The sequence below is a fragment of the Tursiops truncatus genome, chromosome 5, assembly GCF_011762595.2.
Source record: "Tursiops truncatus isolate mTurTru1 chromosome 5, mTurTru1.mat.Y, whole genome shotgun sequence".
Taxonomy (NCBI): domain Eukaryota; kingdom Metazoa; phylum Chordata; class Mammalia; order Artiodactyla; family Delphinidae; genus Tursiops; species Tursiops truncatus.
In genome coordinates, this window is record NC_047038.1 from 87864779 (window position 1) to 87879151 (window position 14373).

Genomic DNA, 14373 nt, shown 5'->3' on the forward strand with positions numbered 1-14373 from the left:
GGAACACAGGACGGCACAGGAATCACTGTATATGAACAGGCTTTATAAGAGGTGGTAACCTGGCAAGAATGAATGACCAAAATAATCCAGTGTGGCTGCAGTGAGAGAGGGAGGGTTGAGTCTGGAGAGGGAGCTCTGCAGAGGCAAATCAGGCAGGACCTTCAGGTCAAGTTGATAATTTTCCCTTCCTTTTAAGAGCATCAAGTAGTCTCAGCGTGGTTGAGGGAAAGGAAGACTTTCTGAAGGGAGTGATGTCAAGAGGCAGAGTAATTATGTGTCTGTAATTATTTTGCCCCAGAACTTTTATTTATTCTGGTGGTTTTGTGGTTACCTTTGTATTCTACTTTCTAAAATCCTCATTCCACCTTCTTTGGTATTATGCGGCCCCTTTTTGCTAGTCTCCAGGATATCTAGCTCAAACTTGTTTTACTTGAAATAGTTTAAGAAAGCATGGAAGTGGCTCGGGGTAACATGCATGACTTTGCTGCACTCAGTCTTCTTTTGACCCGTTGATCTGGCCAGTGTGCACATCCTTAGGTTATTACAGTTTCCTTGGTGACAAGATTTGGGGATCCTGCCCATTGATTACTATGTTGGTACCTCTAATATGGTCTTGAGTGATTTAGTCTAAATAAGGCTTGAAACTATGTGGTATTTCCAGATGTTGTTCACCTCCCCTCTTCCCCCTCCAAAAGGTTCACATTTCTACCGATTAACAAATAAGTTTAAATTTTTTATGTAGCTAATTAAGAGTTTATAGTTGCCACTCAAGAATGTATACATGCTATTTGTCATTCACTTTTTAATTAATTGAGCATTGACTATGCATCATGTACTCTGCTTAGGTATTCAGGATAGAGCCTAGCTTCTCATGTTACTTACAGTCTGATATCAAAGACAGATAAACACATCTACAATTTCAAAACAGTGTGATGAGTGCTGTGATAGAGGAAAGTGTAAAGTGATAGACAGAGGAACATAAAGGAGGAGATCTAACCTAACTAAACTCACCTATGTCACCTGGGCTAAGGAAGGAAAAACTACCAAAAAAAAAAAAAGGCTGATTTAAGTCTTAAGGATGAGTAGGACTGGCCCAAGGAAAGAAGGAAAAGAGAGGTTATTCCAGGTAGGGATGCTATATGGGCAAAGACACAAAAGGCATTAGTGAGTAAGACATATTCAAGGAATTGCATATGGTTGAAACTGGCCGTGATATAGGATCCAAGTAGGGCAGAGGTCAAAGATGAGGCTGCAGATGTAAACAGAGGCCAGATCATGAATGGCCAACACATCCACAGGCAGGAGTGAGCAAATCCTGTATGCTCCACCTGATGGAGTAGCCAGAATCCACCCACTTCTTGCTATGTTCACTGTTACCACCCTGGTTCTAACCATGACAGTCTCTTGCATGGGTCATGGCACCAGCCTCCGAACTGGTTTTCTTCAGTCTGTTCCTAACACAGCAGGCGTGGTGTTTAGATCATAGGCAGATCATCTCATTCTTCCCTTTAAAACCCTACAGTGGCTTCCGACGGTCCTCAGAATACAAGTCCAACTTCTCATAGTTCTCTTTAGTGCTTACTACTGTTTTAGATACTGTCTAGTTTACTTGTTTATGTTGTTTATTGTTGTCTCTGTCAGTAGAATGTAAACTCCATGAGCTCAGGAATTTTTGTCTGTTTTATTTGCAGATATGTCACTAACATCCAAGCCTGTGCTGGTTACTAGGTTGGCAGTCAGAATTTGTTGAAAGAATGAATGACTGAGACCCCACATGTAGCATGATATTCACCGCATTAGTCACTACTGAACAAGTTACTTCAGTTCATCCTCACCTTGGCCCCCTTTCCGCTGCCTTAACCCACTCCCAATTCAAACCCTTATGCTTTCAAACCATTTGTATTGCAGTGAACTGGTTTTATGAATATGTATCAATCTATTTGTCTCTCAAGGAGATTTGCTTTCTTAGCCAAACGTGGACTAAGTAAAAATATGCTTTTCTTTCTTGTGTCAGCTGTGATGAGTTCTCTGAGAACATGATTAGACCCGTGTGTGCAAGCCAGGGGTGAAATCCTGGCATTTCAGTGAGAAGAGAGCAGTGTTCTGAGTAACTGTAACAGGATCTCAATGATAACAGTCACTAGGTTCCTAGTGTAAAGACCATTCTCATTTTTTAAAGCCAACCTCTCTGTTTCCTCAGATTGGTCATACTCAGCCTCTTGGCGCTGCTGCTTCCATGCTGTGAAAATGGACTGCTCTATTTTCTCAGTCTCCATAGGGGTATTAGGTATTTGATTTCTTCATAAAAAGAACAGAGAAATATAACCAGAGAATAACACTGTGGACACATTTGACAATATTTATTTAGTGAGTAAAAGAGCTAGACCTTTTGTTACATTGTCTGCTCTTCCAGTCAGTAAATGTTATTGTGACTCTCTGGCAATGTTTGAAATCAGCCTATTCTTATTAGGGGAGTACAATTACCTTAATTATAATGTTTCATATGTTGTTAAACAATTATTTTCATATACTATTAAGGGTGAGAAATGGTCTTCTGTGTACTTTTTTGTCTTTATTTTTTTAATTGAAGTGTAGTTGATTTACAGTATTGTGTTAGTTTCAGTTGTACAGCAGAGTGATTCAGTTTTTTATAACGTATATGTATTTTTTATATATACTTGTATATGTATTTTTATTTATATATATAAATCTATTCTTTTTCAGATTCTTTTCCATTATAGGTTATTATAAGATATTGAATATAGTTCCCTGTGCTATACAATAGGCCCTTGTTGGTTCTCTATTTTATAGGTAGTAGCATGTATGTTAATCCCAAACTCCTAATTCCCCACCCCCCTTTGCCCTTTGGTAACCATAAATTTGTTTTCTATATCTGTGAGTCCATTTCTGTTTTGTAAATGAGTTCATTGGTGTCATTTTTTTAGATTTCACATAAAAGTGTTAAGGTTGCTTTTCTTAAGGTTGCTTTCACATCACTAGTCTACATGTGCTGAATACTGTCTGGGTGAACAGCATATTGCTAGTCAAGCAGAGAAGGCATCATGCCTGTTTTTAAGGTACCTATCCTGTTTATGTTAAAAACAACCAGTATTACTATTGCTACTGTCACCATTTATTGAGCTTCTACTCCGTAACTATCACTGCCATTTAAGTTCCTACAAGGTGATTTGCCTCAATTACTTCTTTGAAGGATGTCAGTAGCTCTTCAAGGTAGTTCTATATCTCCATTGTTCCAATTATGTAATTGGATGCAGAGACGATAATTAACAATAAGCAACTAATAAGCTGTGACTTAAATCAAGCTAGAGGAGGTGTGCCGTGTGGCAGCTTTGCGTTTAATTGTTAGGGGGATAGTATGAGGATGATGAAGTCTCATTCAAGGACCTCATCTTCTGGTAGATACGTGTATCAAGCAAAGCGAATTGGTTTCTTTGGGTAATCTTAACTCCCATCTGGAAATATGACTAGATAGCAGTATGAGTGCTTTCTTCACATGGTTTTGTTACCTCTTGCTACAGAAAGGAGCTGGATATCACCTGGATCTCTTTTGGGTGGCCATCCTCATGGTGGTGTGCTCCTTCATGGCCCTTCCGTGGTACGTGGCTGCTACTGTCATCTCCATTGCTCACATCGACAGTTTGAAGATGGAGACAGAGACTTCTGCACCTGGAGAACAACCAAAATTCCTAGGAGTGAGGTGTGTTACGTCAGAGAAAAATGGCTCTATAAAACATACCATACTCACATCTATGTGTCAGTCAGAAAGAAACGGACAAATGTGGAGGAGAAAGGGCTGGTGATGAATAATTTATTCCTGTACTTGATGTTCTAGAAAGGACTAAATTTTCATTTGAAAGAGTCTTCCATAATTTCTTGAGTTCACTTTTTATCTTATATACATTTCCTTTGATTAACAGCAGACTAAATTTTGCAGAGTAAAAACGCAGACAGGTCATTCATTTTCTTCAACGTGCAGGTCATTTTAGTGCTATGGTACATACTCAATCACAATCATATATATATATAACCAGGCCCTTTAATTTTTTGGCTCTATTGAGACTCCCTAAAACTATTGAGTCTGCTTATGATTCTCAAGATGCTACGAAAGGAGGAAATTCCCTGGCAGTTCAGTGGTTACAACTCAGCCTTTTCACTACCAGGGCCCCGGGTTCGACCCTCGGTCAGGGAACTAAGATCCGCAAGCCGCGCGGCCAAAATAAGATTCTGTGAAAGGAGAGGAATTCTTATTTTCCAGTTCATTTTCTGTCCCATAAGCACTGAGAAACCTTGACCTCCAGCAGTTAAATCTGGGTAGCCATGAAGAGCTCTTATGAGACCTTTATACTTTATTGCGTATTTTGCAGCGGACTCTGCTCCTAAGAGCTTGGGTGAATAGCTCACATGACAGAGCCATCGTTTCCCGTGCCACAACAGTGGGTGATTTTTCTTGGGGTGAGGGGGTGTTGTATGGGAATCGTATTTGTTAAAAAGTACTTTTGTTGTTGTAGATTTGGAAATGAGACTGATGGGATTTACTGCACTTAGGAAATTTCCCTGAGCTGTTTGTTCATTAGAATGTGGGAGAATGTAATAACTATCTCCTATGAAGGAAGGTGTAATTACACAACAGTACAAGTTGTTTAAAAAATAAGGGCTTCAAGTGGGCCAGTAATTGGTGGAACCAGAGCAAGTGATTTTTCTCTCCTGATTCTAAAAGGACAAAGGATTTAGCAGAATCACTTTTTTCTTGATGAATTCAAATCACATACTGCAATAGTTTTAAGAGAATTTTGTAGTTCTGTTAAGCTTATATGCTGTCCTTGAGATATTAATTACATATGATATCCGTACCTTTGCTGTCTTAGCCAAACAGTGATTCCATCCATGTATAGTATTTTCTGAAGGTGAAAAGACAAGAGCATGTTTATGAAAACAAAAGGTAGATTGGTAATCTTTTGATTTGGTTTCAGGGAACAAAGAGTCACTGGAACCCTTGTGTTTATTCTGACTGGTCTGTCAGTCTTTATGGCTCCCATCTTGAAGGTAAATATGTGAAATACTCACTTCTTCCTCCTTCTCAGAACACTGACAGATAATTGGATATGTGAACAGTAGAATTTCTTAAGAAATATCTGCAAGATTGTTATCACATCATATCACGCTGAATGAAGCAGGAGTCAGGTAGAATGAAGACTTTGAAAACTTCTACCTTGATTTCCTTCTCACCCCTTCTCTTATTATTATTATTATTGCAGTTATTTGGTTGAACCATATTAAATTACCACTATTCAAATTTTTGGACCTACGCATATGGCAGTTTCATACAGTTCAATCTAACTAACTGAACTCCACTCCCCATGACATTTTTCACTCTCCTAGTCTCCCTACATCCTTTCTTCCCATCACTTCCCATTTACTCGTCCCTAAATCCTGCCCTCCCTTCCCACATTGGACTCCTGGATAACATGAATGACTCACAATGATCATTTTGTAATTGTTCTCTTATTATTAATTATTGCTGACTGTGTTTCTGTGTTCTTTGAATCAGAAGGCCTACTAGCCACAAAGAAAGAATGGAATAAAATTACTGATTTGTAACTAGAAAACTTTAGAAATGAACTTTTGAAAAAGAAAAATGACAGATTATTTAGAAAGTTAGGAGTCAATATATAGGTTTGATTGATGGGGTGAATGTTTAATAGGTAAATATAAACTATATATGAAAGCATATTTAGAAGTAGAGATAGTACTTAAAAAGATTAACATATATCTGTCATTGAAGCCTCCAGTTTTCTTTTGTGACACAAATATTTTATTCTTTTTTTATTACATAACAAAACTAGCCAGTTATTGATAATTTGTATCTTATGCTTTGCATCACAGTACAAAGCATGAATATCACCTATAGACCTAATAGCTATCAACAGTCCCACTGTTAGCAATATCCTTCCAAATTTTTCTCTAAAAATTTTTGTGTATCTTTAAACAACCTTAATTTTTCAAAAGGTTTTTTGAATGCTTATTTAATTACACAAGTAATAGAGCAGTACATTCTTGGAAAGAATTCAGAGAATACAGAAGTACAGTGAAAGGCAAAAGCTCTCCATTTCTTTCCCATTAACACATTTATATGTCAATTGCCAATCAGATGAATTTGTGGAAAATAGAACTGTAATTTCTTAATGTATAGCTAGGACTGACTCTGCCTTCAGAGTATTTAGATTACTGCATACATTATGCACAAAATACTTTGTAAACAGTTAAAAGATTTAAATATTCATCTTTTGTCACTGGTTTCTACAGTGTCAATTAGCTGGTTTAATTTCTGACTGGAATCATGAAGGAATATGTATCTCATGTAATATGTGGGGAAGTAAAACTAAAAGTAATTGCAAGGAGTTCATTTCTGGTTATATACAGAGGACCTTAAAAAAGGACAGATCTTATGTTCTGTGAGGACAGAGGGAAATCTGTTGTCAGTTTGGCCAGTGCAGAGCGAATTGTGGGGGAGGTTCGAGTTGTTATGAGTTTCACAGCATCAAATCCACTTCCAAAGTGCTCTGTGTTCCTCTCTTGCCCCGTAGACGCCAGCACATCAGCTGGTGGAAAAGTCTAATGACAGCTTTTTACCGCATAGGCAATGGGACCTCATCTGGACAGATCAACTTGTAGAGATCATTGTAGGTAATTATGACCTCACATTGTGGGAGGCTCTCCTAGGAAGGAATTTGCCCCTGGGACCCCTGAAGGTGGATTCACACGACACAACTGCCAAGTCTCTTTTATAGGGTCTCTTAGTTCTTAAGCCACTAGTAAGAGATAAATAGAAATCTTCCCATCAGTTCGTACGTACTCATCACCACCCACTCTTTCTTTAATTTTATTTTTATATTATTCCTTTTCAATAATGCAGTATAAAATCCTAACTCAGAAAAGTCAGATGTGTTTTAAAATTCTTCTTTGTTTGTTTGTTATAGCAAATTGGCTTTAATCTTGGAGAATCTGTCAACCGAATGATCATGCATGGTTCCAAAGGGACACAGAGAACAAACAGTGTATAAACTGCTATTTTTAGGAAGAGATGCAAGGCCTCTTCCTAACTCTTTTCTCACCCAACTATGGCTGCAGAGGAGTTAAAGCTGAAAGCACTTTTGTTCTTCATTTTACAATGATTCTTTTTGCCCCTGATATGAAAAGCACTGTAGTATCTACGGGAACAGATTATAATACAGAGAAAGGAAAAAGATAGATGTAAGGGATCAGTGAGTATGAACTTGCTTTTGCTTTGACCTTCCTTAAGTACTCATGTTCTGGCTCACCCTCATTCAGGTACTCGTGTCCATAATTGTGGCTATTTCTACCTGGCAACTTTGAGTTAATGCAAAGAGTCAGTGTAAGCATCAGTGGAAAAGGCAGTTCAGCAAACATTTTTGTTAGGCCATCTTTTGCCCAAACTGTGGGAAATGAAATTGTTTAGTTAGTGTAGTTTCCAACATATTGTGGGGAACCTGGATTTAAAAACAACAAGGATAAAATAGTCTAGCATTGACTCTTGTGGTATGTTACTTCAGCAAGTGAGGCTATTCCTTACTTCAGGAATCACATCTGAAAAGGTCAGCCAATTTCAGATCAGGTGCCCTTCTTAGCATTGAAGTTTGGTAAGTTATGTGCTTTCACTACAGAACCCTTGTTAGCTCATCTGAAAAGTCAACACAGGAAGAAGCAGATGTTGAGAGTAGTTTAACTAAAACCTAAGTTACGCCTAAGAAGAAGTCAAGATTAACAATTAACCTCAGAATTCACGCAGAAAGTGGCGTCATGAGTTACCTTGGAGGAGGGAATCTTTTTTCCTCCACTGTGTGACTGTGTTTTAAAGAAACAGGTGATGACTTTAGGGAATGGTTTTACTTAAAAGAGCTGCCTTTGAAAGGCAGATCAAATGAATGAAATCAAGAGAAACATGTGACTTTTAAAAATGAGATGGCTCAACACCTTCCCTCCCAACTCCCTGCATCCATCACAGGTTTGGTGGCCTCCAGTGATGCTAGTTATTTTCTCCCATGCATTAAGCAGTGTGGGTAGTTGTTCCCTGTACCTACTTGGGCAGACTTACTTTGAACATTGATTACTTTGAAGTTGATGGACCTGTGTTTTGATCTCTTTGCCAAAATCTGTCTTTTTACATAGAAGAATGTAAGGAATCATAGTGTACTAGCTTTAAGTTCAGGAGGCTACCCCTTGACCTTGGCCAGCAACAGTGGCGCATGCCTCAAATCTCACCACTGATTCAGTACAGAACTGCTGGGAAGCAGGAATAACTGGCTTCCTAGGCTGGCTAGATAGTTTAGATCTGTGTTTCTGCAGCAGAAATACTGCCTGTTAAGCTAGTGTTCTGTATGGGGAGACTCGGTAGACCGAAGAGCAGCAAATAGATGAAAGACAGTTCTTGGAGCTTACTTTTTCCATACTTCTGGCAAGTCCGAAGAAATAAAGATCAAGAAAAGTTCACTGCTACTTCTGTTCCCTTTGCTTGAATTAGTTTATCTTTAACTTGAGGAGTGGCCAAAATTTATCTTTCAGATTTGTTCAGTGTTCTAAAATGTGGAGGATAGTGTTTAATTTGTATTTGACAACATTTGTTGAGCTCCTGCTGTATGCCGTACACTCTGTTCAGTAACAGAAAAACAAGGAGAAATGATAATGAAGATGCTGCTGCTGCTGATATTGTTGAAGTTGATTGTTGTAATAGAAGCTTCCATTTATTGAGCTTGGCCTTGGACTAAGGGCTCTGCACAGGTTTTTTTATATTTAGTTCTCCAGTCACACCTCCAAAAAGTATACTTACTTATGATTGAATCCACTTTATAGATAAGAAAAATTATGAGTAACTTGCCGGGTCACAAAGTTCTTAAATGGTAGAGCCAAGATTTGAACTCAGGCAGTTCTGACTCCAAAGCCTGATCTCATATCCATCATGGTTTACCACCTTTTAAATAAAACAGTATTTGCCCTCTAAGAACTTATTCATTTTCATTTCTCATGAGATGATCTTCCCTAGCTTCTCTGGTCTGATTTCTGATTCTCTTATGTAGTGAGAAGGATGGCATTTTTACAAACTGCTCATCATAGCTCACTCCACAGTTTCTTGTGACTAGGGACCAGATTGCAAGTCAGAAGCTTCCTTACATTGATTTTTAAGGCTTAAGGGTATTAGGATATTATTTTAATAACATATTCCTGAAGACAGTTGTTATAGTTGAAAAAGCAATATTGTAGAGCCTAGATAAAACCAAGCCTTCAAGTTTGACCTCTGTAGCCATCCTTCTGTCCTAAACTCCTGCCACCCAAACCCACCACAGAGGGGCCAAAGAAAGTGGTGCTTTGCACTTGTAGGCTTCTTGACTTATTACTAAAAGTTCTGATGGTAATGACATCAGTGCCACATTTATAAAGTATCTATTATGAGCCAGGCACTGAACTAAATGTTTGTTCTATGTAATCTTTATCATAAGCACTATCTGGATGAGAATACTGAGGATAGGGGAAGTTGATCGTTTTCTCTGGGTTGCACAATCAGTAGTGCCAGAATTGGAACCCAGGTCTGTCTAACTTTTATGCCCACGATCTTATCAGGACCTCATTCTGGGTTTTATACACACACACCCACACACTGACTATGATTCTGCTGGGAGACCTCACTCTTATACTGAATTCTGTGCTGTGGATGCTACACCCTCTCTTTTTTACTAAATTTACCCTTTTTACATATTTTTTTTGAGAATACTCTAACACCATCAGAAAATCAAAGGGAGGGTTAAGTCACCAGAATTTGAAAAATTTGGTAACATAGTCTGAATATGTTAAATATTGATCTCATCTCAGTTTCACTATTCTGCCTGGTTATAGGGTCAAGCACTTAATTTTTTCATTTTTAATTTTTATTAAAAGCATTGTTATATTTATTTACAATTATGCTTTTTGGCTTTCTGGGTATGATTGATTATTTATATAATTTTTTGCATAATTTTATCATTTGGCACTTCTTGGTATGCCTATGAACCTAGTATACCCTGGGGTTTTTTTTGTTTTTTGTTTTTTTTTGCGGTACGCAGGCCTCTCACTGTTGTGGCCTCTCCTGTTGCGGAGCACAGGCTCTGGACATGCAGGCTCAATGGCCATGGCTCACGGGTTCAGCCGCTCCGCGGCATGTGGGATCTTCCCAGACCGGGGCACGAACCCGCGTCCCCTGCATCGGCAGGCGGACTCTCAACCACTGCGCCACCAGGGAAGCCCTACCCTGTGTTTTTTATATTTTAATTTCTCCTGTCTTGCTTTATAAAAATGTCTACCTACTATTACTATGTATATTATACTAGTTTAACTTAAAGTAGTATCCTACCTTCTTAAAACACAGTCTTCTTTTCCTTCCTTTGGGAAATTTCTATTGTGATGAATGATTCTATTGTGATGAATTTTTAAGGGTTGACCTCCTAACATGACTCATGAACCAAATCCAATAAAAGATATCCTCTAACCCAGTAATTCTGTTAAATTTCATCACAAATTCCAAACTGGAAGATTTTTATTGAGACACTACACTGTCATAAAGAAAATGGTATATGGGAACATATGTTTATGTATGACTGATTCACTTTGTTATAAATCAGAAACTAACACACCATTGTAAAGCAATTATACCCCAATAAAGATGTTAAAAAAAAAAAAAGAAAATGGTGCATTTCATAAGACATTTGTATCACTTTGAAATTGGCTAAAAATCAAAATAATAGTCTCCTTTATATGTGCTATTTTCACCAAAGAATAATTTTTTTAAAACATTATCATATCTAAATCTGTTCTCCTACCCATTCCCCATTCTGAGTTAATGCTGCCTTCTGATTTTATTTTGTGGTTGGTTTGGCAAATAACCTGTCATCATCCGTTCAGAGAGAACAGACCTAGGCACCAAGGCACAAGTTGCCTTCACTCTGGCATTAGAACTACATTAGAGAAAATACTTAACTAAGCTTAGGTGAGGGGTTGGGCTAAGGTCCAAGATCATCTATGTGATTACTTTCTTTCAAGTCAGAAAAACACTCAAATTAAAAAATAACTACTGCAGGATTTCTAACTAGTTTCCCATGAACTCTATACTTCTTTTTTCCCCTTCCACCTTTCATTTCTTCCCAAGAAATTAGAAGTGAAATGATAAGAAATCTTCATATATTAAGGAAGAATAGAAGTGGCCTTGTCTATAGAAGATATTTTTAAAATTGAGAAATAAGTCAAAACTATAAAAGGGTCTTTTTGTTAGTTTCCTATTGTATTCTTTTGGTAAATTTGTATGGAGGCATCATAGGGAATGGAAACACGCACATTCTTAAAGGAAATAAAGGCACATGTCCCAGCGTAAGTGGCTTGGATGTAATGTGTTCACCTCTTTGTGGTGACTGTTGGGTATTACAGCCCACATGGCTTCCCTGCCGCTCACACTGTCCCTCCCACCACCTTCAGCATTCAATATCATTTATTTTTTTCTGAGCTCAAGATCAAATTAATTATGTTAAAATTGTTAGTCTTTTTTAGAAGAAGCATGCAATGTTTTATATAAAGAAGTATATTTATTCCATATACGTTTAACAATTTTTACAGCTAACCAATAACAATTAGAGGCAGTTGTGACCCGTTTTGGAATTTACTGTTTCTCTAGTAGTAGCCAAAGGGTCTCAGATACAGAACTGTTTGAGGTGATCACAAGGAAAGGCTGATAGAAACTGTGCTTCAGTTTCTTAATACATGTGATAGTTCTTTAAAAATTACTCTAAAGTTATACTGTTTTCTGGCTACAGTAGTCTCCTTTGTGCAGATTTGGTAAGATTGGACTTAATTGATTTTGGTTTTAGTATTTGAGCTTTGAAAACTCCTGAACTTGAATTTCTTTTGAAAATCCAAGCTTGAGAACCCATTTTTTTTTATTGTTGTTCAGATAGAAGACTTCCCAGAAACAGAGTCATCCCTGATTTGCTTGGTTTCCACAGTACTAGAGACATTTCAAAGGTCTAGGAATAGACAAAACTTAGGAACATCATCTTGGAACTTCCCATTGTTAAAACACTTCACATTACTGTTCAAGACTCTTGCTAATTAATGCATGAAATGTATTAATTCCATTTTAAAAGATGTGTATTAATCTGTGTGTGTAATTAATTGCTTCCAGATGCTCCATGCTCCTTTCAAGCAGTGTTCTCATTAATTAGTCCTCTTAATATTCCTAAGAGGAAGAAAGAGGACAGTTGTTTGATGTTTACTTAATTGAAAGAGGCATTTATACACCGAGCTGATGGATCATTTGGTGAAAATTATTTAGAGAAAAGTCAACAGACTATGGGGAAAGAAATTTGGTCTCCGGAGTGGGGCAACCCTCTGCCTCTCTTTCTGCTTCACAGTCCATGCAAGCATTTAGTTCACATGGTCATTCCTCTTAAGGGGAAAGGATAACAGAGACTTCTTTTCCCATTAAAAAGTTATTTTTAAGGTCATGCATTCTAATGGTTAAAAAAAATGCAAACAAGAATCAAATGAAAATTGAGTCTCCTTCACCCTCCTTTGTTGCTTTCTGGTACAAAGAGTTTAGACGTTTATCAATGATGAGTTAAGCACACTGATCAGTGGTCACTGTATTATTAAGTCCTATCTTTTAGTCTCAGATTTAGCCTTTATTTAAACTGTTGGTCTCTCTTACTGTTTTTATTATTATTGTTTTTAAACTTTCTCCAATTTTCTTCCATCCTAGTTTATTCCCATGCCTGTACTCTATGGCGTGTTCCTGTATATGGGGGTAGCATCTCTTAATGGTGTGCAGGTAAGTTTTCCATAGCAATCTGAGCAGAGTCATATTTTTCAGGTAGTATTAAAAACAGTCCAATAATAGGTCATTGAAGAAAAGTGCTAATCCTTAACGGCTGAGTTTTTAAAATGCATTTATTTCCTACTTTCTCCACCATTCACCTGTGTTTCTGATTTAATTAATAAAGTTAGCTTGTGTTAACAAATGTTATCATACATACCCATTCTCCAAATAAGCTGTTAGAAGCCATTTGGCTAGGAAAGTGAGAGAGCTATCTCTGACCTTCCTCCCTCCCTCCCTCCCTCCCTCCCTCCCTTCCTCCCTTCCTCCCTTCCTCCCTTCCTTCCTTTGATGGAAATCTAACCTTCAGTGTGCTCGAGATACTGTTTATCCATTTGCCTTTACCTTATACTAAGAACAGGCTATTCTTATTTGATGTGCTTTTCGCATGGCTGAGATCATTGATCAAAAGTTTTGCACCAATAAAAGAATCAAGTCAATGTGGTTAATGTGCTACTTTTGTCAAAAACTTCAGCTGTCACATCGTGGATAAAACTGGCCCTCTTTTAAAAAAATCATTAGGGGAAACTTTGTAAGGGACTTTGTCTTTCAATTGAGGTTTAATTTAATTGGCACCAGGAAACTGGAAGTACTGCTGCTGCTTTCTGGCACCTTGTTAACTGTAGCCTTATTTAGCACTTAGTGATGTTTTAATGGGAAAAAACTGCATGTTCTGTGAACATCATAAGAATTTATTTAAACCCCTTCGTAATAGTCCTTGCTTTTATTTATTGAATTTAGATTAATTTGATTTTAGAGTCAGATGGAGCTGAGCAACTGGCCAGACCCTCAAAAAGAGAAAAGGCTATTTTATTTTTCCTTGTTTAGGTCCATTGAGTAGAGTTCTTCACCATTTGGATATTTATTACAAAATACAAGGTGGTTTTTCATAGATGGGACTAGACGAATGTGAATGTGGGTTTATTTGTGCCCGTGAAATTTTGGGGAAGTATAAATGTGTAAAAATATTTTTACCTGACATTGTAAATATTCTTTATTACTTTAAATGGAAAAATATGAAACAAATATGGTCCCCAAATTAATAGTTCTTATTTTTGTTTGGCCTAAATAAGTCAGTCTAGATCAGAAGTTTGATTTTATGTGTTCTAGGTGTGTAATAGATGGTTGGAGCTTAGTACATGTTTATTAAGTTAAATAGAAGGGGAAAAAAATCAGTGATTCCATAACAATGGGGAAAAAAATCCCTTGCTGAAGGGACAGCTAGTGGATTTCTTAAATTCTGCCATGGTGTTGCCCTATCACCTTTTCTCTTTACTTTTCTCTTGACTCTTCTTCTTTTAGACCATTTTGGCAAGATCTGAGTTAGCAAAAAATTTTATTACTCCAGTCTTTATAAATGGGAATACTTCTACCAGTCAAAAATAGCTCTGGAGGAAGAAAGAAAACTCTTTAGATAGGAAATCACTTCAGAGAAGATTGTGATA

General features: G+C 37.4%; 1 protein-coding gene across 2 annotated transcripts in view; it reads left to right on the top strand.

The window, feature by feature from the left end:
- SLC4A4 (solute carrier family 4 member 4) overlaps positions 1-14373 on the top strand; it is a 307296-nt gene that overhangs the window by 278286 nt on the left and 14637 nt on the right. For both annotated transcript variants that reach the window (XM_073805320.1, XM_019932691.2), the window contains 3 exons: positions 3540-3718; positions 4992-5064; positions 12815-12883. In XM_073805320.1, coding sequence (XP_073661421.1) covers positions 3540-3718; positions 4992-5064; positions 12815-12883 — 321 coding nt within the window. The remainder of the gene's footprint in view (positions 1-3539; positions 3719-4991; positions 5065-12814; positions 12884-14373) is intronic.